This window comes from Tarenaya hassleriana, unplaced genomic scaffold (genome assembly GCF_000463585.1).
Source record: "Tarenaya hassleriana unplaced genomic scaffold, ASM46358v1 Cleome9, whole genome shotgun sequence".
Classification (NCBI taxonomy): Eukaryota; Viridiplantae; Streptophyta; class Magnoliopsida; order Brassicales; family Cleomaceae; genus Tarenaya; species Tarenaya hassleriana.
The window spans coordinates 4,071,847-4,099,308 of record NW_010971389.1 but is presented as its reverse complement, the minus strand read 5'-3'; the positions used below and the strand labels follow the sequence as shown (position 1 = coordinate 4,099,308).

General features: G+C 39.3%; 5 protein-coding genes, 2 long non-coding RNA genes and 1 other non-coding gene across 10 annotated transcripts; 4 read left to right on the top strand and 4 right to left on the bottom strand.

Annotated features, from left to right (window-relative positions):
- The first annotated feature begins 370 nt into the window (after positions 1-370).
- Positions 371-5,115, top strand: LOC104804355 (SWI/SNF complex subunit SWI3D). The gene is made up of 7 exons (XM_010528623.2): positions 371-912; positions 1,538-2,064; positions 2,276-2,944; positions 3,068-3,234; positions 3,374-3,930; positions 4,299-4,489; positions 4,570-5,115. The coding sequence occupies exons 1-7, from the start codon at positions 462-464 to the stop codon at positions 4,903-4,905; spliced, it is 2,898 nt and encodes a 965-aa protein (XP_010526925.1). The 5' UTR covers positions 371-461; the 3' UTR covers positions 4,906-5,115.
- Positions 5,116-5,634: 519 nt separating this feature from the next.
- Positions 5,635-11,424, top strand: LOC104804354 (coatomer subunit gamma). Its single transcript, XM_010528622.2, has 18 exons — positions 5,635-5,830; positions 6,311-6,408; positions 6,496-6,546; positions 6,744-6,857; positions 6,929-7,129; positions 7,213-7,314; positions 7,827-7,934; positions 8,016-8,249; positions 8,457-8,707; positions 8,848-9,019; positions 9,112-9,267; positions 9,372-9,422; positions 9,634-9,771; positions 9,857-10,054; positions 10,152-10,283; positions 10,379-10,552; positions 10,642-10,881; positions 10,997-11,424. The coding sequence occupies exons 1-18, from the start codon at positions 5,785-5,787 to the stop codon at positions 11,189-11,191; spliced, it is 2,661 nt and encodes an 886-aa protein (XP_010526924.1). The 5' UTR covers positions 5,635-5,784; the 3' UTR covers positions 11,192-11,424.
- Positions 11,425-11,428: 4 nt separating this feature from the next.
- LOC104804353 (guanine nucleotide-binding protein subunit beta-like) lies at positions 11,429-13,822 on the bottom strand. Of its 2 annotated transcripts, none has more exons than XM_010528620.1 (4): positions 12,987-13,822; positions 12,772-12,866; positions 11,970-12,394; positions 11,429-11,700 (listed from the first exon to the last, which is right to left on the bottom strand). In XM_010528620.1, exons 1-4 carry the CDS (start codon positions 13,090-13,092, stop codon positions 11,448-11,450), a joined length of 879 nt encoding a protein of 292 aa, XP_010526922.1. In that variant the 5' UTR covers positions 13,093-13,822; the 3' UTR covers positions 11,429-11,447. The 2 variants fall into 2 exon arrangements, with proteins under 2 accessions (XP_010526922.1, XP_010526923.1); XM_010528621.1 differs by having other exon boundaries at positions 12,772-12,843; positions 12,987-13,074.
- A 1,062-nt stretch (positions 13,823-14,884) lies between these two features.
- On the top strand, positions 14,885-14,955 carry TRNAQ-CUG. Its single transcript has one exon. It is a non-coding gene; the product is annotated as a tRNA-Gln (tRNA).
- A 297-nt stretch (positions 14,956-15,252) lies between these two features.
- Positions 15,253-17,256, bottom strand: LOC104804352 (protein RER1A-like). 2 transcript variants are annotated; one of them, XM_010528619.1, is made up of 4 exons: positions 17,134-17,256; positions 16,100-16,471; positions 15,600-15,780; positions 15,253-15,524 (listed from the first exon to the last, which is right to left on the bottom strand). In XM_010528619.1, the coding sequence occupies exons 2-4, from the start codon at positions 16,447-16,449 to the stop codon at positions 15,474-15,476; spliced, it is 582 nt and encodes a 193-aa protein (XP_010526921.1). In that variant the 5' UTR covers positions 16,450-16,471; positions 17,134-17,256; the 3' UTR covers positions 15,253-15,473. The 2 variants fall into 2 exon arrangements, with proteins under 2 accessions (XP_010526921.1, XP_010526920.1); XM_010528618.1 differs by having other exon boundaries at positions 16,100-16,452; positions 17,134-17,254.
- Positions 17,257-18,085: 829 nt separating this feature from the next.
- LOC104804555 (F-box protein At2g16365-like) lies at positions 18,086-20,759 on the top strand. Its single transcript, XM_019201348.1, has 4 exons — positions 18,086-18,206; positions 18,636-19,671; positions 19,771-19,796; positions 20,142-20,759. Exons 2-4 carry the CDS (start codon positions 18,690-18,692, stop codon positions 20,757-20,759), a joined length of 1,626 nt encoding a protein of 541 aa, XP_019056893.1. The 5' UTR covers positions 18,086-18,206; positions 18,636-18,689.
- Positions 20,760-21,443: 684 nt separating this feature from the next.
- LOC104804351 lies at positions 21,444-22,037 on the bottom strand. The gene is made up of 2 exons (XR_770335.1): positions 21,949-22,037; positions 21,444-21,805 (listed from the first exon to the last, which is right to left on the bottom strand). It is a non-coding gene; the product is annotated as an uncharacterized LOC104804351 (long non-coding RNA).
- A 1,357-nt stretch (positions 22,038-23,394) lies between these two features.
- On the bottom strand, positions 23,395-24,108 carry LOC104804350. Its single transcript, XR_770334.2, has 2 exons — positions 24,000-24,108; positions 23,395-23,818 (listed from the first exon to the last, which is right to left on the bottom strand). It is a non-coding gene; the product is annotated as an uncharacterized LOC104804350 (long non-coding RNA).
- Between the last annotated feature and the right edge of the window lie 3,354 nt (positions 24,109-27,462).

Genomic DNA, 27,462 nt, shown 5'->3' with positions numbered 1-27,462 from the left:
GTATAAAAATGAAATGAGAAGAGAGAAAATGAAAGAGTTGAGAGAAATATAAGAGTAGAGAGAGAAAGTTAAGAAAGAAATGAAGAGTTATCAAAAAATGAAAATGAGAGAGATGAATTCAAAATGAAGAGAGGAATACCACGTTACTTTTTGTGAGAGGGTTAATTATGTCTTTTGTTCCTTTTATTTTTTTTTCTAAAATTTTAGGGTTTTGGAGGGTAGTCCGTGAAGTCTATGTAGCAAAGTAAGGGTATTTGTGCTATATTGCCCATTGAAAATACAAATTACTATTTCCACACAAAAGTTAATTTAATGTCATGAGAAGATATAAAAAAGGTGAGTGGAAGAAGCAAATTTACCTTTGGCGATAGCAACATTTGATGAAATCCGGTCTTCGCGTAGCAGGTACAAGCAAACCGAGTCACTGGAGAGACGACACACCGTGAAGATTGCTGCCCGAGATGGAGGAGAGACGTCGCGATGCCGGAACCCTAGCCTCGGCGGATATCGCTGGAGGTTCTCCGGCGTCGGAGCCGGCGACAAGGCGACGAGCCGGAGCTCTTAAGAGGAAGGCGAACGCCGTCGGGGCATCGAATTCCTCTTCCACGCCGTCAAAGCGGATGATGACGCGGGAGAAGGCGATGCTTGCGTCTCTTTCACCGGTCCAGAACGGTCCGCTAACTAGAGCTCGTCAGGCGCCGAGCGCCCTTGCGTCGTCGGCTACCGCAGCGGGGGTGGTGAAGCAGGAGATGGTGAACGCCGCGGAGGCGGCGGTCGGCGAGAAGCCGAAGGATGAGGAGGAATTGAACCAGGCGATCCGAGAGTGGGAGGCGTTGGAGGCTAAGATCGAGGCTGAATTTGAAGCTATTAGATCTCGCGACAGTAATGCTCACGTTGTGCCTTATCATTGTGGTTCGTGCTTCTTCTTCCTTCATTAGTTGAGACAAAACTTACTCTTTCAATTTGCGATTGTTTACCTCTTGCGTTTGCAATTTGTCGAATTTTAGAGGCATGTCAATGTGAAGGACGGAGATAATAGGTATTTAGGTTACAGTATCACATTTCTCTGTAAAGAGAAGTTTAGTTTATTAATGAATTATGGAACCCGTAGATTTGAGATTTTGGGTCTATTCTGGGAGTGGGTTTTAGCTGTTCCTCTCATTTTGAATGGTTTAGTTTTGATTGTGTGATTAGAAGATGATATTGCCTCCTGCTAATTTGTGTATTTGTTTTGAATGTTTCTTGTTTCATTTTTACTTTCTCTGGCTCTGGAAATCTTTTTCCTTTTAATTTCTCCTCATCCTTTCTTGTAATATTTTCGTCATCCATTTAGTTGATGATAGAAGAGAGATGAGATTATGAAAAATGTCTTCCTTTTGTGGTTTCTGTATCAACTTGAATGTATACCATTGTAACTGGTGATACTTAACAATTTTTTCTTCCGGTGTCTGTTTAGAACTTGGATGAGCGTCCTTATTTTTCTCTCATGTAGAAACTGTAGTTTGTAATATGGATTTCTGTACTTTATCTTCTGAAGGTTGGTTTTCATGGCAAAAGATTCATCCTCTAGAGGAGCGTTCGCTTCCCTCATTCTTTAACGGGAAGTCTGAAGGCCGTACTTCTGAGGTTTATATGGAAATACGAAATTGGATCATGAGGAAGTTTCATTCAAACCCAAACATGCAGATAGAGCTGAAAGATTTAACAGAACTTGAGGTTGGTGACTCAGATGCGAAAGAGGAGGTGCTGGAATTCTTGGATTTCTGGGGTTTGATCAATTTTCACCCATTTCTACCAGCAGAATCTGGTTCTGCTGCTGTTGATGATGACGAGGTAGAAGATAAGGATTCACTGCTTAACAGTTTATACCACTTTCAAGCAGTTGAGGCTTGCCCAGCTCCCGTTCTTAGGCCTAATCTCACGGCACAAGCTATTCCATCAGGATTGTTTCCGGAGTCGATGGTATCTGATGATTTGATGAAGCAGGAGGGTCCTGAGGTGGAATACCACTGTAACTCCTGTTCAGCTGATTGCTCTCGCAAGCGTTACCATTGCCCAAAGCAGGTAACTTTCCCTTCTACTTTATTATTTCATTGGAATGCTTGCGCCTTTATCTTTCAGTCTCTTCTATTTCAAATAATCTGAGATGGACAAGGAATGAGAAAATAAAGAGTATGACTCCATTAGCATACTCTCCTGTTTCTAGTATATATCCTGTTCGTCTATATTTTTCAGCGCCAGAGTAAATTTATATCTAATATTTGGATCTTGACAGGCTGATTTTGACTTATGTACGGAATGCTTTAACAGCGGCAAGTTTGGCTCGGACATGTCTTCTTCTGATTTTATTCTTATGGAGCCTGCTGAGGCCCCTGGTGCGGGTAGTGGGAAGTGGACTGATCAAGAGAATCTTCTTCTCCTTGAAGCCTTAGAACTCTTCAAAGAAAACTGGAATGAGATTGCAGAGCATGTTGCTACGAAAACAAAAGCTCAGTGTATGCTGCATTTTCTTCAAATGCCGATAGAGGATGCATTTCTTGATCAAATTGACGATAAAGAACCAGGCTCAAAAAAACCTGCTGATTCAGTTGCATCTAAGGATGGCAAATCTGTTGAAAAAGATGCACCTGAATCAACAGAGCGTGTTAATGACGGTGAGAGTTTGACTTCTCCTAAGGACTTTCCGCAACCAGGAGATGACAATGAAGGGAAAATTTCTCAGGAATCTTCAAAAACTGAAGATGCAAGTCAAGAGGCAAATGAAGTGAAAGTTGACCAGAACACGTCAAAACCGGACACCGTTAATGATGTAACATGTAAAGACGAGGCAGGAGAAGACATCGCTCTGAAAGCTCTTGCAGAAGCATTTGAAGATGTTGGATATCCCTTAAAGGCTGAAACTAACCTTTCCTTTGCTGATTTAGGAAATCCTGTCATGGGATTGGTAAGTTTTGTAGTAATACAAAGATGTTAGGCAACAACAGAGGAATGAGCTAATGTGATATCGTGAGATCTTCATTTTGTAGTAATGCTTCCCCTTTTGATTGTTCGAGACTCTTTTCTGTAGGCAGCCTTTCTGGTGAGATTGACGGAATCTGATGTTGCTACGGCTTCGGTCCGTGCTTCCCTAAAGTATGCTGATAGTAGTTCTCCTGGGTTGTGGCTTGCTACAAATAATTGCTTTTTTCTCGAAGATCCACCAGACAACAAGAAAGACTCAACTGGTTTTGAAAGGTATGCAAAATTATTCAAGTTAATTTGAATTTCTGATACATTGTCACATGTAAAATGCTCTTTGTATTCTGCTTCTCTAATGTTTTTGAAAGTTCATAGTCTTTGGTCCTCATATCTAAAACTAGTTAGACATATGCAGTGTTGATGCAGAAGTTAACCATCATAACACCCAGAAAGATGAGCAACCAGAAGAAAGAAGCCAGGAACGAAAAGACCAGTCCTTGACTGCAGATGGAGTAGAGATATCAAATACTGATCAAAGCAAAGAAACTCAGGATTCGGTCTCTGGTGAAAAGCAACCCGGTTCTCCAACTGATGAATCTTCTAGAAATCCAGATGCCCTACGAGAAAAAAGTAAGACAAGTTTGTTAGACAAATCTTCTGAAAAGGAGCTTCTGCGGGAGAAAGACTCTGAAAAGGATGTAAATAAGCTTTCTGGGGAAAGTAAAGAGCCCTGTCAAGTTACATACTCGCAATCCGATGTAGATGCTTCTCAACCCGCAAAAACGGCAACAGATGTAGAGATGGTTGATACCTTTGCTTCATCTAAGGAAACTCATGATACAACAGCTAAAGACATGCAAGACGAGGTTCAAGAGGCTAAAGAGAATACAAAGGATGTGCTTGTTGCGCCTAACACATCTAATGGACAGCAACCTGTTCGGTCAGCTTCACCATCCACAAACGGAGCAACCGGTTCTCTCTCTCTCTCTCCCTCCCTCCATTCAAATCTTGACCCTATCTTTGATGGATAGAACACATCCCACATATTTGGATTAGAAAGTCATGATACCGGTTTGTGCTTGTGCTCGTGTACGATAAATAGAACAGGGAGCTATGAAGCAGTTGATTTGCATGATGCTAGATGTCCACATCAACCTAATTACAGTTGTTTTAGAATCTTTTGTAGGATGAGTATGCTTAAATCAGTTGGAGCTACGGCAAGTAAATGAAAATGTAGAATAGGTTCTTTTTTTATAAAAAAATTTCTTAACATGTTTTGGCCACTCTGGTTCTTGTCTAAGCACTTGTTTGTTTCTGTCTAACAATGTTTCATTTTTTAGATGAAGATTCAAATAAAGAAGGCAAGAAAGAGAAGCATCTTTGTGAAGTTACTGAAGACAAAAGTAACATGGGGAAGCTAAAGCGTGCTGCCGTCTCTGCTCTCTGTGCCGCAGCAGTGAAGGCAAAGCATCTGGCGAAACAAGAAGAAGACCAAATCCGACAACTCTCTGTGTCCTTAATAGAAAAGCAGGTAAAAAAAATCCAGATTTCCTCCCGGGTCCGATTAGTTATGACATAGAAAGCTGATACGAGGGTTTATACCGTGGGCAGTTGCATAAACTGGAAATGAAGCTAACTGTCTTCAGTGAGATGGAAAACCTGACAATGAGGGTACGAGAGCAACTAGAACGATCAAGACAACGGCTATACCACGAAAGGGCACAGATAATAGCCGCACGCCTTGGTGTACCGCCCACATCGTCGTCTTCTTCAAAAGCATCGCTACCGACCAATAGAATCGCCGCAAATTTCGCCAACGTGGTTCCACGGCCTCCTCCAATAGGAATGGCCTATCCGCGTCCACCTATACCAAGACCCATGGCTACATCGGTTTTGGCTGGGAGCTCGGGTCCGCCTCCGCCTCCGGGTTCAGACAATGTTTCTTAGGTCTAAATTCGCGGAGTAGCTCCTTGTTTTAAGATCGCTTGAACTTGCTTGCTTTTATTTTTTTTGAAGGGTATCCGGATTTTGTTGTGTAGGAGATGGTGATCGAGGAGGGGATCCATCAATTCATGCTTAGTGTGTATTAAGTTTTAAGGAGTTTGTATAACCTTCAAAATTTTATTAGAAACTGTCTTTGCACAAAATTTGAATCAACGATCCAACCACTTTCTATGGATAAGGCGAAGCTTCAACACGGTGACATGCCATATATTAAATGCGTTGCAAAACATGTACGTTTTGATTTTGAGTTTCACGTTGAGCAAACTCGATAATGTAAGAAAAGAAAATTGTAAAATTACAAATATTCTATCTTTTTTCTTTCACCCAATTGTCACTTATAACGCTTAAAATATATTATATTTAATTAAAACACAATAATATTTACATTAAAAATTTTATAAAAAATTTTATTGTATATTTATACACGATAATGTAAGAAAAGAAAATTGTTAAGTTACAAATATTCTATCTTGAAACTTTTTTTTAATCAAAATATTCATTTTTTTAGAATGTTTTCAAAAAATACACTAGGAAAAATGACAAAAAGGTCTGGTAATTTCGAGTGCGCGTTGTAAGATATGACGTGGCAGTCTCTTGTTAGATCAGAGACATACCATATGTTTGATGCGGACACAGCAGATCACAGCTCTTCCTCCTCTTCTAATTTCTATTTCTAAGTTCTACCCCTCTCTGCTCTGAAACACGGGGAGAACAAAGGATCAGATCTTCGAGTGTTGCAACCGTTGTTAAAGGATACGGAGGACGAGATCTGACTGTCGTCACACCTCTTGAGAAGATCTTCTGGGATCTCTAAGATCAGACATGGCGCAACCGCTCGTGAAGAAGGACGATGATCACGACGATGAGCGTATGTTCTCCATTTCCATTTCTTTCGTCGTTTCCGATCCATTAATCCAGCTAATTTTTTGTTCTTCGCTTCGTTCATTTGATTTTTTTAGGATTTTATTTTTGAACCTCTGGTTACGAGGCGTAGATCAGTTGTTAGCTGTTAGATCCGTGCGGTTCTGGATGTAATGTTAGATTAGTGGATTGTAATTTGTAAATGGATCAGTAGATCTGGATTTGTTTGAATAGTGGTTAATTTCAGGTTTTCTGACATCCGATTTCTGTCGTTAATGTTATTGATTCATTGCTCGGTTGTTTTAACATTTTTTTATCCGGAAGCATGGTGCTGCTGAATGTTCTCTGATGATAATTACCGAAATTGTTACCTTTGTTCGATCTAACCACTCTAGATCCAGTGAGAATGGTAGTCTGAATTATTTTTTCCCCCTTTTCAAATCGTAGTTCGTTGTGCTTATTTTGTTTTCTGATATCCGTGGTTTAGTGGAATACTCTCCGTTTATGGGAATTGAAAAGGGAGCAGTACTTCAAGAAGCAAGAGTCTTTAATGACCCTCAGCTTGATCCTAGAAGATGCTCCCAGGTATTTGTTGTACTTTACTGCCTTGAGGCTTTCTGTGAGATCTTATCTCCTGAATGGAGTCTCTTAAATATTTGGTGCAATTTACAGGTCATCACGAAACTTCTTTATCTGCTTAACCAGGGGGAGACTTTCACGAAGGTCTGTTTTTGTTACTTTATATGAATTTGAAACTGTTCAACTGAAAAAGGAGATAATGCCTTTTGGAACATTTGATTTGAAATTTATTATCTTCAAGTGATCATGTGTTTCATTCACATCACCAACATTGCGGTGTGAGTACACTGTATTCCTGAAATTACCTGGTTTCCTGATTTTTCTTTTTGGTTCATCTGCAGATTGAAGCCACTGAAGTTTTCTTTGCAGTGACTAAGCTTTTCCAATCAAAAGACACGGGTTTGAGGAGAATGGTCTATTTGATCATAAAGGAGCTATCTCCATCTTCGGATGAGGTTCGCCTTGATTTTAAAAGGAGAAAATTTTGTGGTGTATAATTGCTGATAAGTTGTTTGCCTTGCTGTAGGTTATCATTGTAACAAGCTCCCTTATGAAAGACATGAATAGCAAGATTGATATGTATCGAGCAAATGCTATCCGTGTCCTCTCCCGGATAATAGACGGAACCCTTCTCACGCAAATTGAGCGATACTTGAAACAAGCCATTGTGGATAAGAATCCTGTGGTTGCCAGTGCAGCTTTGGTTAGTGGAATTCATCTGCTCCAGGTACTTTCTTACACACCTAAAATGTTGATTGGCTGTTTCGTTGTAGTTAGTTCAGGATGGAATACTTGTATTGTTGTTTACAGACATCCCCAGAAATAGTTAAAAGATGGAGCAATGAGGTTCAGGAAGCTGTTCAATCCAGAGCTGCCCTTGTTCAGTTTCACTCCCTGGCTTTGCTTCATCAGGTATGATACTCTTAGCCCTTGTATATATATTGCTCTGGAGGTAAATTATTTTGTGCTTTCTAATCTGTATGATTTAACCAAACAGTGTATTGACTCTTGAGAAGAAAGGTCATTTAAGTAGCATGATTCGAAGCATTTTTATTTATAGGATGAGTTAAGGCGATTTTATATTTTACCTGGAATGTTGTCACTGCCTTCTAACTTTCCATGTACATGTCTATGTGGAGACATGAACACGTTTTATTTCATGCTTACACTTTTTGTTCACGGGCCCATGCCATTGATAGAGATAAAAATTCTGGGGCCCTTTGTCTGTCACTCTGGTCTACGCTGTGTTCAAAAGTCGCCTGGCCAGTGGCCATTTGGCTGAGCCTAGAATTTTTCACTATCTATCTGGTTGCGGTGGAAATATTTGGCTAACTTGTAGGGTATAGTGAAGGATGCACGAGTAATGTAGAAATCTTTGAACGTAACAGCTTACAGCCATTCACAATTGTGATTGTCAATTTCAGATACGTCAGAATGATAGATTAGCTGTCAGCAAGTTGGTTGCCAGTTTGACCAGGGGATCTGTTCGGTCTCCCTTGGCCCAGTGTCTCTTGATACGTTATACCAGTCAGGTATGTCTGGCACTATCATTTGATCATCTAACATCTAGCTTAAAGCATATATGTGATCCAACTTTAGTTTTTATTGTTCAGGTTATTCGGGACATGTCCAACCACAATCAGTCTGGGGACCGGCCATTCTATGATTTTCTTGAGAGTTGTCTGCGCCATAAATCCGAAATGGTGATCCTTGAGGCTGCCAGAGCAGTCACTGAGCTCGATGGTGTGACAAGCCGAGAATTGACTCCTGCCATCACTGTGCTCCAGCTCTTTTTGAGTTCTCCTAAACCAGTTTTGAGATTTGCTGCTGTCAGGACTCTGAACAAGGTTTGTGTTGTGTTTTTCTTAAGGTATTCTTTGATCAAACATCTCCACAGAAAAGCTTAGAGAGGGGAATTTGTCAACTTTTCTCATCACATTTCTACCAACACTGAAAGGCCATTACGTGTTTATCTAAATATCTTTATCATTCTCCATGGTTAAGAATAAAGAAATACTTGCACTTTATACTGACTGTGAGTTTGAATCACACAGGTTGCAATGACTCATCCCATGGCTGTTACCAACTGCAACATCGACATGGAGAGTTTGATTTCGGATCAAAATAGAAGTATTGCTACACTCGCTATCACCACACTCCTGAAAACAGGGAATGAATCAAGTGTGGAACGCTTGATGAAGCAAATAACCAATTTTATGTCAGATATCGCTGATGAGTTCAAAATTGTAGTTGTGGAAGCCATAAGATCGTTGTGTGTGAAATTTCCATTGAAGTACAGATCCCTGTAAGTGAAATTTTAGTTGTTGTTCTTAACTTTTTTCTCTTGTGTTGGCATTCTTTCCTAATGTCTTTGAGGTCTTACGTATTGAATTTCTCTAATGTCATCATGAGGCTTATGAGAAATCTGTGTAATCGTTTTTGTAGGATGAACTTTTTAAGCAACATTCTTAGGGAAGAAGGTGGATTTGAGTATAAAAGGGCAATTGTAGACTCTATAGTAATCATCATCAGAGAAATCCCAGATGCAAAGGAAGGTGGACTACTTCATCTTTGTGAGTTCATTGAAGATTGTGAATTCACATATCTTTCAACACAGGTAAATTCTTTTCTGCATGTATAACCTGGGATCCCAGTTGAAAATTGCTTATGTTTTGTATCTTAGTTTCAAAATCTGCTTATTTGGCACAGATTCTTCATTTCTTGGGAATGGAAGGGCCTAATACCTCAGATCCAAGCAAATATATACGATATATTTATAACCGTGTGCATCTGGAGAATGCAACTGTCCGAGCTGCTGCTGTTAGCACGCTCGCCAAGTTTGGGTTTGCAGTTGAATCTTTGAAGGTATAGTCAATTTATTCCTTATCTTTAATGATTCCTCTCCTTTTTATTCGTCTTTCTTAATTTGTGTTAGATTGGGATAAAAATTATCAATGAATGCTTTGCAGCCCCGTATCACTGTTTTATTGAAGCGGTGTATCTATGACAGCGATGACGAGGTATGCTCCTATTCTGTGTAGTTCAGAAACATCAGCTTCTAGTCATTGACTGCATCACTGTGCCTGTGTATGTTCATTTCTATCACAGTTTGTGCATACTTCAGTGATTTGCATCTGTGTTTGTGTGTTTGCATTTTGTAGAAGTGTTCTCAAACCAGACGCATGCTCTTGTTGAATGAAGCTTTTTATGTGACCTTATTTTTCTCTTCAGGTTCGTGATAGGGCTACCCTCTTTTTGAGTTTACTTGCTGGCGATAGCTCGGTGGACACTGATAAAGATAGCAAGGAATTTCTATTCGGTTCTCTGGATGTCCCTCTTGTCAATCTGGAAACTAGTCTGAGGAATTATGTAAGTTCTCTCCACTTCTCTGTTTTTTTTCTTTTCCTCATATCCTCTTTAGGGCATCAGTTGTCTTACGAGTTTGATTCTGCAGGAGCCTTCTGAAGAACCTTTTGATGTCACTTCTGTGCCTAAGGAGGTAAAAACTCAGTCCCTCGCGGAGAAGAAAGCCCATGGCAAAAAGCCCACTGGTCTCGGTGCTCCACCGGCTGCACCTGCTTCTGGTTTTGATGCCTATGAAAGACTTCTCTCGTCTATCCCAGAGTTTGCAGGCTTTGGCAAACTTTTCAAGGTTCGATGGACTGAATTTTTTTCGTACACATTGCTTCTGCCTTGTATGATTTCACCACCTGGATTATTTTAAACATGTTTTCTTTCTTCCTTTTCAGTCTTCGTCACCTGTGGAGCTCACGGAATCAGAAACAGAATATGCAGTCAATGTTGTTAAGCATATCTTTGACAGCCACGTCGTGTTTCAGTACAACTGCACAAATACAATTCCAGAGCAATTATTGGAGAGGGTAATTGAACATGTTAATAGAACATAATCGACCAGTTATGATCTACTTGTAAGTCCTTCCTTCTGACAATACTATTTCGTTACCATGTTTTGTAGGTCACTGTCGTGGTAGATGCTTCAGAAGCAGAGGAATTCTCCGAAGTAGCTTCCAAGCCGCTGAACTCACTCCCTTATGATTCACCTGGCCAGGCCTTTGTGGCGTTTGAGAAGCCCGCAGGGGTCCCTGCTGTTGGAAAGTTCTCGAACACTCTGGCTTTCGTTGTCAAGGAGGTAAAGCCATATATAGATATATATTCATATATATATATATATATCATTTGATCAGTTGTTTTACACATGTTAACATGGTTTGAACACAGGTTGACCCGAGCACAGGTGAGGCAGAGGACGATGGAGTGGAAGATGAGTACCAACTGGAGGACCTCGAGGTCGTGGCAGCTGATTACATTCTGAAAGTTGGGGTATCCAATTTCAGAAACGCATGGGAGAATATGGACCCAGAAAACGAGCATGTAGATGAGTACGGACTCGGGCAGAGAGAGAGTTTAGCCGAAGCTGTAAAGGCTGTCATCGATCTTCTCGGTTTGCAGACGTGCGAGGTAAGGAACGATGAATCGTATGAAACAGTATTCGTCTGAGTTGTGGAATCATAGAGTTTGTGGTTTTGATCGGAGCGTAAGGGTTTTTGGTTTGGGTGTTTGGAAAAAATGGCAGGGAACAGAGACGGTAGCGAGCAATGCGAGGTCGCACACGTGCTTGATGTCAGGAGTGTATATAGGGAACGTGAAAGTGGTAGTGAGGGCACAGTTTGGGATGGACAGCGAGAAGGAGATAATGATGAAACTGTCTGTTAGAGCCGACGATGCCTCCGTCAGTGAAGCCATTCACGAGATCGTCGCCAGCGGCTAAAGCCATTCATGAGCTCTCTCTCTCTCTCAAGTTTCCTGCTATCCTTCAGATATGTTTTGGAAAACAAACATGAAAACACAAGGGAAGGTGCCATAGGTGAACTCTTGGTTTAAATCCTGGCTTTTTTTGTTTAAATAGGGATTTTACGTCTCGTATTCTATTCTGTTGAGTTCTGTTTCGGATTATTTCAGTTCGGGGAAAATAACAAATTGAATGGGAATCTGTTATAGTTTTATCTCTTGTCCGGGTTTGGTCTTTAGTTCAAGCCGCCGCCCCCCCCCCCAACTAGTTGGTGTCCGGTTCTAGTGTCGTACAACCGGCATGTTCCATCATCTGAGCCGGTCCCAAATCTATACCCATCTGGAAAGAACTTGACTGTATTAACATCTCCCTCATGCCCATGAAATGTGCGGACTGCTCGGCTGGTAACACGAGTGTCCCACAAGCGGACAGTGGCATCACATGAACCAGTTATGAACGTTCTTGGGTTTGACTCACTGATCGAGACACTGAAATAGCGCAAAACCAAGATATAAAAAGACATAAGCTAACTTCATTACTATATATCCCTGATAAGTTCATAAACAAATCAAATACGACCAGTCATATAGGCTGCTTCAGAGACTCAAACGAGAAGCAAGTACCATAAGCTCCGGACTACAAGTTGATTGAGAAAGAAATGGTGCTATAAATTGGTTTAGAAAGAAACACTATTTGGAGAATGTCCTATACAAATTGGTATAGAAGATCACATATCAGTAAGGAGCAGCGTACATACCTTAGTACGTCAGCGCTATGCCCAGATTGAAATTCCCCACCAAAAACAGAAGTTTTGAGACCAGTAGTAATATCCCATAAAACACAAGTTTGATCGCCTGAACTGGTGATTAGGTGAGTATCTTCATTTGGGATATACTGACAGCAAGAAACATACCCCTTGTGACCACTAAGCATTCTTGAAACAGGTATATTCCCATCCTTGTCTGTTGTTGAATTGAGGTTGAAGATAGAGCACACACTGTCTAATCCACCGCATGCAACTGACTGACCAGTCGGAGAGAAGGCACATGCCATAACCCAAGCACAAGGGAGTTTTATGGCATGAGTTTTCTGACTCGTTAGAGCGTTCCACACAACTAACCTCCCATCTTGAGAAGCACTGACAATCCAATTCCTCTCTGGAGTCCAATCTAGCGAATATACCTGCAAATGCCCAGACATTAAATCAAGATACTCTCTCTTTGAAGTTTACAGGTTGGTACCAGTGGCCTCAATCAAGATAAACTACTAACGAGCAAAGAACAAAACCCTTTTGGCCTCAATTCCTCCAAAAACGAAACCTTTGCTGACATATTTACACTCCATACCAAATAAAGAGTAAGAGCTTACAGAAATTGGTAAGCAAGCAGTTTCAGAGAAATGCTTATCATTTTCCAGCCACAGTTTTTGGCTAAGTGTATATCCCAGGTCCTAAAACCGCTACATACTGTCATGAAATTCCCTTATCAGGAAACAAACATATCTTCTAACTAGTCTCTGCATCAAAAGAAGACCATACATGAGCTCAAACACGAACTCACCTTGCCAGTGTGACCTTGAAGAGTCCGACAGCAAACCAGATCCGTCGGTTCGAAACTCACCGGAGTCCGCTTCTGCACCGTCGAATAACCCACCACTGCCACAAGTCAATCCCCAAAAGCCCAGATAGAAGTAAGAATAAATCAAACCCAAACTCACGGATAACTTCATCCAGGACAAAACAAAAGAGGAGAGGAGACAAGAGACGAAATCCAACCATCAGTGTCGAGCAAGTGGAGACGCTTCTGTCGGAGCCGCTCACGGAGGTTGCTGACGGTCTCTAAGGCGGCAGCATGGCGATCCTTGAGTTCGGCGACCGACATTTGTCTTTGCTTCTTTGCTTTCTCCGTCTACCGGAGACAAAGATACGGATGATGATCAAGGGTGGGTAGACAAGGCTAGAGAGGAAGCTTCTCCATTTCGGATAGGTCGAGACCCTGGTTTTGGAATTCCGAAGGAAGGAGAAGATGAAGTCAGACAGATTGTTGGACGAGTCGACACACTGCCGAACTGCTGATGACTGAGACGGGAGACAGACAGAGAATTGACCGTTTCAACGTGGAGAGGAGTGGACCCCACATATTGCTTGATCTTGTCGTTCTTTCGACTGTAATAATTAACAGATTTGACTATAAAAAGCCTCGGCGACGATCTTACTCGCATCAAGCACCTGACCACCAGCCGAGCTCTAAAATCTACCGACGCATTGGGCTATAAGACCTTCGTACGCCAAAAATCGCCGGACCCGAAGCCGTGTCATCGACGCCGGAATCTCCACCACCGGATAGAGAAACCCCTCCTCCGCCTCGACCCTCGCCCCCGCGGCTTCAAGCCGCTTGATCAGTCCCTCCTCCATTATCGATTTCGTATGTAGAATATGTACCAGTTCCGGGTTGAAATCGTTTAGAATGGCATTGTTTTCTCTTCTTTTTCTTTTTTTTAGCTTTTCGGGAGATGGATTGGATTGGGAGAACAAATGAGACACGTGGCAGAAAATCCGTCCACTGGCCCGATTTTGTCCAATACTAGACCCGACCCGACCCGTTTCCCATCACATTCCGGGCCGTTCGAGCCGAGTCCGACTTCTGACTTGACTCCAATATTCCGGGCCGTTGGAGCCGAGTCCGACTTCTGACTTGACTCCAATAATTAGGGTTGGTCACGGATTGGATATCCATGATTTTTGAGATATCTGTATCCGTATCCGATCCGCACAAATATTCGATTTTGTTATTCGTATCCGATCCGTAATTTACGGATATCCGTAAATATCGCGGATATTTGCGAATATCTGTATCCGACATAAAAATTATAAAAATTAAATTCAAATTTAAATAACAATTTTAAATATAAAAGAAAATATATAAGTTATTTAATATAAATGTTATTCACAATTTTAAATTAATAATTTAAATAATTTAAATCAATACAAATATAATCATAATCTATTATATATAAATGTATTGAAAGTTCAAAATTTAAAAATTAAACATAATAAATTTTAATATTCAAAAGATTAAATATTCTAAATCTCAATATATACAAAACATTTCTTGAATATTTAAATATGTAAGTATAAAGTATTTTAAATTTTCTAGGGAATTATTTTTATATTTAATAATATTATTAATTAGTACGGATCAGATCGGATATGTCGGATAATTCGAATTTGATATCTGTATCCGACAAATATTTCAAAATAAGTATCCGTATCCGATCCATAAACTCCGGATATCCGAATTTTCGATTCGGATACGGATCGGATAACGAATCGATTCGGTTTTTTCGGATATTACGTCCACCCCTACCTGTTGAATTGTTGCATGTTTTTTTTTTCTGTGGTAATTTTTATTGAAACGAATGCTCGGGTTTTGCACCAAACCAAATTAGTGCGAGTTTTTCTTTATTTATACAATTATATATATATATATATATTGTTATTATAAGAAACTTTTTGAAATATCAATTGTTTTTAAATGCCATCAAATCAATCCAAATATATGTTGTGTTTTCCATTTATCCATACATTTTTTTAATATTCCGTTACGTGCATGTGTTTTTATCACACACACTCTAAATTATTGAGTATTAAATTATATCTGCATTCAACAAATTGGTTCCATGGTCTAGGGGTTAGACATTGGACTCTGAATCCAATAGCCCGAGTTCAAATCTCGGTGGGACCTTTCATTTCACCTATTTTTCTTTTTTTCCTTCGGTTTTTTTTTTTTTTTTTTTTTTTAAATTACCGATTTATTTTATCAAAAAAATTTGAACAAATGCCACAGTAGCTCATAAATATTGTAAGTTATCACTTTTAGGATAAATGTTTTTGAAAAATGAATCGTATGATTAAATATCCGATCGGTGGGATAAATTGGTCATCCGAAAGCTGGGTATCTGTTTATTGACAGCATCAGATTCAAATATGGGATTGACGATATGTTTACGAAATTACCAGAAATCAATCTGCAAAGTCGAAAGATGTAAAAAGGAAATTGCTTTGCATATGATGAAAAACAAATCGAATCACGTCACACGCGCATCTCTGAGACATTTTTCGTCGAGGCTGGAGAGTTCTATTCTAATATAATTTCTCTCCCAGTCCCAGGACGACCCAAATGCATAGGCTAACAGATATCGAAAAGAATCATCACAAGTGTATGTGTTTATATATTCCTCGAACTTTGTAGAATAATATTCTTCAATCTGAACGGCCACCGCTCGTAGAGGAGGAGCTCTTGCCTCCATATTTCTGTTTAAATATAAATTTAGCACTGATTAGAACAATGGGTATACGCAATCAGATGATGATATGGATGGAACTTACTTGTTTTCCTAAGCTGAATGGGATGTATTTGTACTTGATCATGTGTGTGATTTGGCGCCTCATTGTCAGGACGAAGAGAACGATCCAGTAGCAGAGTAGAATAGGCCAGAAGACGGGGACGTCGAAGAAGGAGAAGAATGTCATGGCAAATGCTATGCTGAATGCCTTTGTCATGGAGTACCTGACATCAGAGACCATGAACACAGTCATGCACATATAGTTAGTCGCTTAAGGAAATGAAACATACCCGGCTTATATAACCTTAAGAATATCCCAACATGGAACAACAAGGACTAGACAAGCCTATATCTCTCAGGTATCGTGTTTTACCAGCAGAAACCCGAATGACTCAACAGCATCCCTGAGAATACAGCATATAATTCCTGCGTACCATGCTTAATGAAACACCAAAACTCCATAGATATATACAGAAAAGACAGTTCTTTTCTACTATATTAGGATTTTGATATCATACAAATGGCCATGAGTTGTAAAATTACCAGAACTTGAACTCTGGAAGCCGGCGGATAAAGGGCTTGAACTCATCCGAACCTTTTGTGGGTAGCATGGGACCATCCGAAGCCTCAAGCTCGGGATCAACCAGTGGAGACAAGAATCCGATCAGCAGGTTCAAAATATAGATTCCCAGGGCATAGGAAATAATGTAGAACCCTTGAACATAGTACACCCTCAAACAGTATATCGCCGCTATCACAAGAGTCCCGATCCACCTATACATCGCATAAGGAGTAGTTTTGTCTAGGTAATACTGATACAGCCTCCATGCCTCATGTGCCTGCTGTTGCACAGGTGATGCCATAGAAGCAGTGTCACCTCCAACTCCCTCCATTTCCTACGAGATATCGAGAAACCTATGAACCCAAGAAGGTTGGGAAATTGTCTGAATGAACCGCAGAATTCTCCAGCAGGATCTAGAGACAAAATATATAGTTCAACCATATACAATTGCAAAACACATGATAATTTCCAATATTCATAGAAAAACTAAACACGTAAATAAACCATTGTTTTTTGTTGACAAGAAGTAGCTAACGTTACATTCAGATGCTTTGCTTGGCATTCAGCTTTTTGCGCAATAAACGACTTGCAGCAAACTTCTTCATGATCCAAGGCAAAATATTTCCATCTTAGAGAAGCTTGGACCAAACCAAGACCGACGATAGCCAAAGCAGATTCGACATTTACTCCGTATTTTGCTTCAACTTTCCCGGGAAACAAGCAGAAAAATCAGGGCTACCATACTCGAACATCAAAACTCCTAAAACCAGATCCGAAAAAAATCACAAATCCCAGGAAACCCATCGCTGAAATCCTCCTATGCATACAGTGCTCTCAAAGATACCACGCAGATACAGAACAAAGCAGCAATTAAATGATCAACACAGAAAACTAGAATCAATGAATCAAATGACAAGGAAGCGTGCCGACGAGTACAGCAAACAACGGACACCGAAACGTCGATGACCAACAAGCGAAATTAGGAGACTAGGGTTAAGGAAGAGGAGAAGCTGACCTGAGAAGAACTAGGGTTTGATCAAGCTAAGGAAATGGCGCGCGAATTTCTGAAACTGGGGGGATAATGGAAGCGTACAGATCTATCCGACGAAGAACCGACGGAGGAGGAGGAAATGAAGGGCGAGTGGCATATCTTTGGCGAATATATTTCAAAGGGGTCATTATATTTATTTAAACTTTCTACTTTGACCCTTAATTATTAAGAATTACAATTAGAGCCTTGATTGTTTTCATTTTCTGGACAGGGGAATCCAAATTCAAATTGATGTAATCACGATCGAAACAGCTTTCCAAATTTATTTTACTTTTTATAATAAATATTTACAGCAGACATATTTTAATCACATCTCATAAATAAAGATTCATAAAAAAAATTGATATATTTCGCTGATCTCGATCAAAGAACATGTCAAATTAAATTTAAATATATTAACAATTATTATTCGCAGGGGACCAATACAAAGACTTTAATTTGATTGGCGATAGGGATCGCGAGTGGGACCCAAAGGGTTCGTATGGCACAAAACGCGACCACGTCACGTGATTTTCACCCCCACACGACAAATTTTCCTTTATTATTTCTACTTCTTATTTTAAAAATTGTTGGGTTGCTATCTTTTGGATAATTTACCTTATTTTCTGAATATTATCACATGTCAAATTAAAATAATATTAAATTGAAAAGGTAAGATCAGATGAGTTCGAATACAAGGATATGTTTTTCTACTATGGAGATATCGGAATTCTTGTAAATTCCGTCAAGGCGCGATTTTTCCCCCAAAAAAAAAAGTTTTTAAGAAAACAAAAATAAAAACCTCGTCTTTTCATTTTCTTTCATCGGACTCTCTCCTTCCACGGTACTCTCTCTCTCTCTCTCTCTTGTTTGGACGGTTTTCACCGCTATGCTTCACTTTTAGCGCCGTCGACCTTCTTCCTTACTCTGGGTTTGAATGACGACCCTTTTGTGATCTTATAATCTGTTTCTTCTTGCATCGATGCGTATAAATCTTTCTACTTTTTTCATGTCATGTGTATGGAGTTAAAGGATGCGACTTTTCGGGAGGTTTTGTGGTAAATTGTTAGTTTTCCCTTGTCGTCCGAAAATTTGGCTGAAACTGGAAATCACCCAGATGATAGTTTTTCCTGCTCTGTTCTGGGTTTGATATTTTATGTTCAGCAATGTTTTGGGGTTTTCACAAGTTTTGGAAATGTGTAGAATTTGGTGAAGAAGCTTGTGGTCGTGACACTGTTTTAGATTAATGATTGTTGCAAGATGAAATTTTGATCACAAGAGGGGCCTTTGGCTCAAATCTTGGAAGTCTTGATTCTGTAGAATTGGAGATTTTGAACTCTAGACAGTTCCCGATTTGGTTTATGCGGTGGCCGTACTTAGACGTTTAATTGATTTGTTGGGTTTCTTATATGAAGTTTTCTCTGATTTTTTTTTTTTGTCAAAGTTGTCATCTTTCATGCTTGAACTTTTACTTCGTTGATTTGCAGGCATGTTTTGATTAGGGCAATCAGAAGGCTTATTCTGATTCCAAACAAGGTGCAATGTCTGAAAATGTTATGGGTTTGGACAATGATAGCAATGGAATGAGCAAGAAGCCTTTCCATGCTTATGAATCTGCTTGGTTGGGTCGTTGGACACAGACTGGTATTGAGGTGGCGCAACCGAGTCAAAGTCGTTTATCCCTTAAAGAAGATGCCAAATGTTCTAAGGAAACCTCAATGGTTAGTCCAGATATTGCAGTTGGTGATTCTGCATTTGGAAAAACAATTAGGGGTGCCGTCCATAATGAAGAGATTTTGAAAGAGAATCATGGAAGAAAACCTGACAACGAGGGCTGGGGTGTCTCACCGTTTCCTATTTTCAATGTTTCCCGGCAAAGCGAGAGTATAACAGCTGCAAGAAATGTACAAAACACACTGTGTAACAGATTTCAGGCTTACTCAAGAATGGATGCTACATTGTCTTTCCATGAAGGTGAAGGTGCAAGCTCTAAATCTATGGCCATGAGTAGGTCATTGATGCCGTCATGGATGCATTCACAGGAAGAAAATGCTTTACCATCACCCAGCCTTAAGCAGAAAGGACAATTCAGTTCAAAGCAGTATCCTAATATCTCGGTTCATGTGAAGAGTACACAAAACACACTCGACTTAATAAGACCAATGGGAATTTGCCCAATAGTTGATTCGGGTGAAGGAACTTCTGGAGAGCCTCATACTTTTTCTCAGACTACCCGGAATTTCTTCCTCACTAAGAAGACTGATCTTAATTTGCCAAAAGATGGTCGAGTATCCATGAAGCTGGAAGGAAAAATGTTTAGCGGGTTTCTTGGTTTATTGCCTAATTTAGATCTCGGTCACCAAGAACGATTGAAGCTGCAATCTTTAGAAAGCTTGAAAGATTGGGAGGAAGGGTCAACAAAGATTGATGAAATTGAAAGTTCTGCAGTTTGTGCAAGAAACGCATCATCGGCTGAGACTGATACCTTGGACATGGATAATTTCCAGAGGATTCGCCCTTCTGGTATACCACAAAAGCGTATTGAAATCTTAAGCTATTGAAGTCGTAAACTGCACGAGCTTTCTTTCTCATAGTTTTCCTGGTTTTCCTTGTTCTTGACAGGCTCCACATCTTCATTATCACCAAAGGTAATGTACAATATACCTCTGCCTCTCTTTAATCAGTAGACAAGTATGAGGAAATCATTGCTTTTTTGGGCTGTGTGGTTCAAGCAAATGCACTGTGCAACAAGTCTGATGAAGCCATCTCGCAATTAAGGCAATAATTTGTAATGCCTCCGTGTGCTTCAGTATTGGAATTCGGATTTTTTTTTACCAGTGCTTTGTTTGGAGTTGTGTTGAATTTGCCAAATATCAATGGACATGTGTTGCAGTATGTCCCATGGAGTCTGTGACTTATCTCTATGTCCATCGCCATTGTCTGTCACAGCTATTAATCGTAACTTTAACCCATTGGTCTTGAGCATTTTGCAGGGTCAAGGAAGAAAAAATCAATCGGCAGTTCAGCATGTTGAAATACCAGACATGAATCAAGAACCACCGGTGGTTCCAGTGGATAGGCGTGGAGGAGAGGCAAGCACCTCAGAGACAGAGACTCAAAGCATGAAAATGGAGCACTTTCTTTACAACAGCCTGTTGCCTAAAGAGAGCAAGCGTGTACAGTCAGACCCTGAACATTGCAGCACATGGGTCAAACGTCTGAAAACGGGTGCTTCAAATTTCAGCGGGTGTGGAACAAAGAGCATGAAGATTGAAGAAGCATCACCGGGCGAGAATATGAACGATTTCTTCCAAAGAATCGTAAAAAGTAATCTCAACAATCCCCAAACCAGAAATAAAGAACAACACTCAGCGTTACAATTCAAGAACACGAAACTGGTGGGGAAAGACATAACACTTCTGCACCCATGGATTCAAAGATTGTGCAAGAACAAAGCTGAGACATCTCATCAAACAGCAGGGCAAGAAGTTGACGGCGAACCCGAGACCTCAAAGGAAACCGTGTTGGAAGAAATCCAGAAGAAGCAATTCCCGAGCATTGCAGTAATTTCAGATACTTATCTAGAATCGTTCGAATTATCGGAGTATTGATGTCATCAACGATTGCCGTCCCCAACAATGCGTTCTATGTTTAATTTCGATTCTCGGATGAGTTATATTGAGTATCGATAGCATCATCTTGGTTGCATGTCAACCAGGATTTGAAAATCTTCGTTGAATTCCATTCCCGGTGTCTATACATGCCGGAAACCATTTTGCTATATATGCGTAGCGTTGGATTCCCTTCTTTTTTCACAGTCGTTGCTAGAAAAAGAAACAGTCGCAAAAAGGGCCTGTAACGAGCCCTTTCTTTTTTTTGAGCGGTTCTCTTATCAGCTGGAATACTCCGGATTTAAGGCAAGACCAATAACACTGTTCTTGCATGTGATTTTGGTAGGCTTTAGATGATCCTGCTCGACAATCCTATGAAGGGTGACAAGACATACAAACTGAAGGGCAGGTTCCGTTTCAATTCAAGTCTGATGCTTGTAAGAAATTTGATGGTTTCTACCTCAATACTGCTTTGGCAGTGAGAACAGACTCGGTACAATCCTAAAAGACTTCAACCACCTCCCCCACAAAATGACCATAGTACCCTCAAGCTCGTTTAATGAACACGCTCTCGTCTCGTCTCACCCAGCCTAACCATCCGGACCAAGAAGAAGGTTCCCATGTTGTTCTACTTCGAGCTCGTATTAACCAAAAGGGGTCGCAAATATACATGAACTTTGGATGTGGTCTTTATGACAATGGATCGAACACAATTCTATTAAGAAACAAGAAACGGGAAAGCAACAGCAGACTCGATTGGTACAATCATAAAAAGGCTTGAAAGAGCCCTTTCTTTTTTATTGTTCAAAGCAAGCAACACGAAAGCCTTCGAAGTCATACGCACACATATATATGTATGTATGTATCGTATGCATACGTTCACCAGCCGCAGTCATAGTAGCAAGTGCATTGGCGGAAGGGCCAGGAGCCCTCACAAGCTCCCCGTTTAGACCTGTACGTCTGCGTGCACTTGTCGTTGCAATCGCTGCAAGAGACGAAGTCCCCTAGCGAGAACTTGCATTCCCTGTGTAGAGATTTTCCTTGGACTGACAGCGAGCAGATTAAAAAAAAAACAATAGGCAAACATATGTAGTGTATTCAATAATATAACATTATATCTATATATACACACACACACATGTGTTATATGTGGATCGGAGCCATAGAAATTTCGAAAAATGGTTATTACCCGTCGTCGCGATGAAAAGGGTGACGAAAACAATGCAGATGAAAGTGTTCTTGACAAGAGTCTTAGCCATCTCTCTCTGCCTCTGCTTGGTTGAAGCGGGGGACTCTGGAATGGTATTTATAGGAGAGGGAGAAGGAGGGTTAGTACAGCATTAACGTTTTCTCTCTTGGACTTTTGTTAACAAAGAACAAATCCCGAAGAATCGTCATAACCATGTGGTCATTAAATCAAGAAAATGGATTAAGATTGGATCTATAATTCATTAACCAACGAAGATTCAACTTAAAAGATATGCCTATGTATTAGAACACCAGAGAGATGGTTCGGTTCGTACAGGCATCCTTAAAATTGTCATGTGGAGACACAGAGAATGAATCGTGCTCCACGTTATCAACATCTATTTCCGATATTCATCCTATAATTAATAATCTCAAATCTTCAGCATGATCCCTTAGAATCATTTTTTTTTTATTTGATGCATATGAGTTTTTTTTTTCTTGGAATTTTGTAGAATTATTATTAGATCAGAATTCCAGCTATTAATTGGTGATTCATAAGACAGACTGGATAGCATACTCTACCAAAAAAAAAAAAAACGTGTGACAAATGAAAGTCAAATACAAATCCACACATATTATATTGGTCGTTGTTTTGGAGCTCATGTGGAACGTTAATTAACGATTGTACTCGTTTCTCGTGATGAATTTGGGTTTATTTGATAGAATCAAAACAGACCTAACCTGTGAGAATATTCTAGAAATTTTAATAAAATCTGAAAAATATTGAGAGAATATTCTTGATTGATTTTGAAATATGCAGAAAATTTATCAAATATGATTGAGATAATATCAAAATAAAATCTAACTTGAATTTTGAAAATCAAATTGATTTTATTTTAATATTCTCTCATCTACTATGAATATGGAGTTTTGGGTTCGCTCATTAATCACATAAAAAAAACAAACATTATAGTGAAAAAAAAAAGAACATTCACATATTTGTTCATATCTCTCTCTAAGTTCGCTTGGTATTTGAAAAGTTTCTTCCAAATATGCGGTCATTGTATCCTGTGAAATCACTGTGTTCCAATAACCTCAAAGTTTTAGAGGTGGCACGGAAATCGAAATTAAAGAAACTGTGTTTCATATACTTCGACAAAATAATTTTAATTTTAATTTCAGATACTTATCTAGAATCGTTCGAATTATCGGAGTATTGATGTCATCAACGATTGCCGTCCCCAACAATGCGTTCTATGTTTAATTTCGATTCTCGGATGAGTTATATTGAGTATCGATAGCATCATCTTGGTTGCATGTCAACCAGGATTTGAAAATCTTCGTTGAATTCCATTCCCGGTGTCTATACATGCCGGAAACCATTTTGCTATATATGCGTAGCGTTGGATTCCCTTCTTTTTTCACAGTCGTTGCTAGAAAAAGAAACAGTCGCAAAAAGGGCCTGTAACGAGCCCTTTCTTTTTTTTAAAAAAAAAAATTACAAAATCCAAACACACGCACACACACAATGCAAGTTCATGAACAACATGAAAGAAAGAACCCTTTCTTTTTATTACAATAGAAAGACAGATTAACACACATTCTCACACTCATACGTTATTCATTTTTCTTGCTTAAACTGACATATATATATATGTATATATATGTAATAAGCGTATACCCATACTGGATGACGGTTTGCATATTCGTCGTTCACTTGCCACAGTCTCTGTAGCAGACGCATTCGCGAAACGGCCATAATCCCACGCAAGCGCCCCGCTTGAAATGTCTGTATGTGCAGAAGTCGTTGCATTCACTGCAAGAGGTGAATTCCGACAAGCGCGACGTGGTTTCACAGGCCAGAGACATTCCTGTGGCTCACGAAAGAAAACAGCGACGATCGGTACACTTGTTGTGTCATCGATCAAAATCAAAATTTTCTTTGGTGAAACTAATTGAGATGCACAATAAATTAAAATTTCTTCGCTTTTAACTGGTTTCTTAAAGAGGGTTTTGTGGGTCACACCCCGAGTGTTTAGAAAGGCTTATTACCGATGACAAGGGTGAAGAAAACAGCCAAGACGAAAGCATTCTTCACAAGAGTGTTAGCCATCTCTCTCTCTCTCTCTCTCTCTCTCTCTCTCTCTGCTTATGGATCTTGTTGGAGTGATCAAGTCTTACAGGGTTACCGTATTTATAGGAGTAGGATTGCATTATCTTAGTCGTTTCTCTCTCTTCGTTAGCAAATCCCCGAGAATCATGAGGATGTGTGATCATTAAGTGTAAAACGAACGATTAAGACTGGATCTAACCCCCCAAAACGCGTTATTAACACTTATTAATCACGTGCTTATTTTTTTTAATATCAGAATATCAATTAGATATATGGCTGGTGACATGCGATCCATCTGTACTATGGTACTATATAGATAAAATATTTTAGTTCGTGTACCACACGTTTAATATACATATATATATATATATCAAATCTTGGACGTGCGCAGCATGATCCTTTCCAATTTTTATACTTCAAGTAAATTGAATCATTCATCTTTTATCTCAGTAATTTTTTATAAAAAAAAAACAATCAAACTTTGGATTTATATATATATCCTTTTTTTTTTGTACAACATTTCCAAATGGTTTGTTATCGAACATTAGATAATTCCGACAATGGAAATTTTTTTCATACATGTATTACTATATGATTTGTTCTCCGAATTTATAGAATTCAGAAGTACGCCAATAAATAATGCAGTCGACAGACTGGAGATGCTTTACTAATGATATGTGCATAAAGTTTGAAATCGTAAATGCTTACATTTTTGTTAGGAAAAAAATAAAAATAAATAAGAGAATATAAAAACTGTCAAAACTTATAAAATTAATAAAATTAAGATATAATTTCAAGAAATGTTATCATTTTTTATAGAAAACATTATATTGTTTATACCCCGATAAAAAAAAATCAATAAAATACACTTTTAAAATACAGTAAAGCCGCAAAATTTCTATGACAGTCAAACAAAACACCCAGCTCTCGGTAAAAGAACACTTCACAATAATTTTCTATAAAAGTTTATTCTTGAAAACGCTTCTAATCTCGAGAATAAAAACATTTTTTATATTTTTTATGCCTTACATATAGACACCTCATTAATTTTATATCACAGTAAAATCTAAAAAAAAAAAACTTTCAAGTGAATCCCAATTTCCAAACATTATGCCGGATAACATGTGGCCAAGAAAAATCTAGTAATGAAACGCCTAGCCTGTCCATAGCCCAACGAAGGACGGTGGTGGAGTAGCTGCAGTAAAAAAAATATGATCTCGTGTTTCAGGGAGTTGGTTGCGTAACAAACACATGGGGCTAGTGATGTCAAAATGAGCCAGGCTCGCGAGCTGGCTCGCGGTTGGCTCGTTTTTTATCGAGTTGGACTGAAAAAATAAAAGACCAAATAAAAACGGGCCGAACGAGTCAGCTCGCGACGAGCCCGAGCCTATCCGGGCTAGCTCGGTCGGTTCGCCAGCCGGCTCGCGAGCTGACATTAAAAAAAAATTAAGGTTTCATACTTTAATTTCTTCACTTCTTCTGTTTATATACCAAATTAAAATTCATCATATGTTGATATTGGTGTATATTTTTTGTTATATTTTGATGTTGTTGGTGTATTACACTTTTTATGTTGATGTTGATGTATATTTTTGTTATATTTTGATGTTGTTGGTGTATGGTTTGGTTTTGTTAATTTTCCTTGATTTAGATATAGTTTTATGGATTGTTATGTTAAATATTTTATGTTATATTGTATGAATTCAAAATATTGTTATGTAGACTTTAAATGATTAATTTTTATGTAATTTTAAAAAATTTTCGAATAATTAAATAAAAACGGGCTGGCTCGCGAGCCGGCTCGGAGCTCGGATAATTTGGTCTGGGTCAGAGTTTTTCTAGCTCGTAAAAAAACGGGCCGAACGGACTGAGCAAAAAATGAGCTGGGGCGGAGCCGGTCCGGGCCGGCCCGTTTTACATCACTAATTATGCCATGCACAATCGGATAGCATCGGAAATGATGCGCAATCCAATAAAATCCAAATCATCATAATGTGATCATTAAGTATAAAAAGATTTAATAAGATTGGATCTAAAATTCGAATAGATTAATACATCTGATACCCAATAGATACAAATCAACGATATATATATATATATATATATATATATATATATATAAAACACTTGTTACATTCCACAATTCTTCAAACCTGACAAAAGCTGCGGTGAGGTAACAACAATGGCCGAAGCAAGAACTTGAACGCTACAATAGTTTGCATGAGAGAGGTTTGATACTTTAACTGTTCAACCTACCGACAATGATTGAAGGTAACAAGGAGTATGGGCCATGCAGGACGTGTGATTTCCTCCTCCACTCATCTGCTTCGATCCAGAAAGCCAATAATTACTAATGTGGAACCCCTCGTTTTCAAATATAAATTTCGATACCGTGACTTTCATTTTCGTAAACAAGCAAAGGCCGTATAGACCAGAAAGATGGCGAAGCCTATCAAATCTGCTCTTGTTTTCGCCGTCTTGCTCATCGTTCTCCTTGCAACTGGTAAGCCATGCTGTACATACAGACATACATACATTACATACATACATACATACATGTATACATGTGTATATGATTCTTTGGTTATATATATATATATATATAGAGGTGGAAAGGGCAAAGGGATCATACTGCCAAAAGGAGTTGCCCAACGACCAAGTGTCATGCTCGGAAGCAGCGGAGAAATGTTACGCGGCATGCGAATCTCTCGGATACGAGGTCGCTCAAACAAGATATCATCAACACCGCTGCCGGGGAAAGAGGAGCACCAGTTGTTCAGGAGATTGTCACACTACTCCAAGAATTAGAAGAACATGTGCAGAACAATTTTGTATCGCGAGCTAAGTACGACGAATTAAAGCAGCGACACAACTACCTCCAACTGCTAGTTGACCAAAACATAGGAAATGTCAACATCGGCGGTGCAGGAGGTAGCAGTGCAAATGATGATGCTCCCGACGATGGTGGTGAAGATGCGCCCGATGTTAATTTGAACGATTTTGATTTTCAATAAATTGTATTTTTTTTGTTTTTTATTTTTTTTAATTTTTTTTAAAAGTTAGCAACGAAATATTTCGTTGCTAATACACTTTTGCAACGCAAAAAATAGTTGCTACAAACGTTGCAAGAAACTTTGCAACGCAACGTTGCAACGCACTTTCGTTGCAAACTTAGGATTTTTATAATACGCATAACAATCGTTGCAACGCAGTTTTCGTTGCTATGCGTTAGTAGCAACGAAAATTTTGCGTTGCTAAGCGTTGCTATTAGCAACGCAAAATTTTCGTTCTAAATACGTTGCTACTACCAACGAAATTTCGTTGCTAATTTTACAACGCTATAGCAACGCAAGAAATTTCGTTGTAAGTAGCAACGAAAACGGTGCGTTGTGATTTCGTTGC

What these genes read in the sequence shown, in the direction of transcription:
- LOC104804354 (XM_010528622.2), top strand. Translation starts at nt 5,785, where the DNA reads ATGGCGCAACCGCTCGTGAAGAAGGACGATGATCACGACGATGAGC. An exon ending in CCATTGAAGTACAGATCCCT is followed by an intron (nt 8,708 to 8,847) that starts GTAAGTGAAATT and finishes TCGTTTTTGTAG; the next exon opens with GATGAACTTTTTAAGCAACA. An exon ending in TTGCAGTTGAATCTTTGAAG is followed by an intron (nt 9,268 to 9,371) that starts GTATAGTCAATT and finishes AATGCTTTGCAG; the next exon opens with CCCCGTATCACTGTTTTATT.
- LOC104804355 (XM_010528623.2), top strand. Translation starts at nt 462, where the DNA reads ATGGAGGAGAGACGTCGCGATGCCGGAACCCTAGCCTCGGCGGATATC. An exon ending in ATCCACAAACGGAGCAACCG is followed by an intron (nt 3,931 to 4,298) that starts GTTCTCTCTCTC and finishes TTCATTTTTTAG; the next exon opens with ATGAAGATTCAAATAAAGAA. An exon ending in TGTCCTTAATAGAAAAGCAG is followed by an intron (nt 4,490 to 4,569) that starts GTAAAAAAAATC and finishes TACCGTGGGCAG; the next exon opens with TTGCATAAACTGGAAATGAA.
- LOC104804555 (XM_019201348.1), top strand. Translation starts at nt 18,690, where the DNA reads ATGTCTGAAAATGTTATGGGTTTGGACAATGATAGCAATGGAATGAGC. An exon ending in CCAGAGGATTCGCCCTTCTG is followed by an intron (nt 19,672 to 19,770) that starts GTATACCACAAA and finishes TGTTCTTGACAG; the next exon opens with GCTCCACATCTTCATTATCA. An exon ending in CATCTTCATTATCACCAAAG is followed by an intron (nt 19,797 to 20,141) that starts GTAATGTACAAT and finishes AGCATTTTGCAG; the next exon opens with GGTCAAGGAAGAAAAAATCA.
- LOC104804353 (XM_010528620.1), bottom strand. Translation starts at nt 13,092, where the DNA reads ATGTCGGTCGCCGAACTCAAGGATCGCCATGCTGCCGCCTTAGAGACC. An exon ending in TTCAAGGTCACACTGGCAAG is followed by an intron (nt 12,395 to 12,771) that starts GTGAGTTCGTGT and finishes GGGCATTTGCAG; the next exon opens with GTATATTCGCTAGATTGGAC. An exon ending in CATAGCGCTGACGTACTAAG is followed by an intron (nt 11,701 to 11,969) that starts GTATGTACGCTG and finishes GCGCTATTTCAG; the next exon opens with TGTCTCGATCAGTGAGTCAA.
- LOC104804352 (XM_010528619.1), bottom strand. Translation starts at nt 16,449, where the DNA reads ATGGAGGGAGTTGGAGGTGACACTGCTTCTATGGCATCACCTGTGCAA. An exon ending in CTTCCAGAGTTCAAGTTCTG is followed by an intron (nt 15,781 to 16,099) that starts GTAATTTTACAA and finishes CTCTGATGTCAG; the next exon opens with GTACTCCATGACAAAGGCAT. An exon ending in CATTCAGCTTAGGAAAACAA is followed by an intron (nt 15,525 to 15,599) that starts GTAAGTTCCATC and finishes ATATTTAAACAG; the next exon opens with AAATATGGAGGCAAGAGCTC.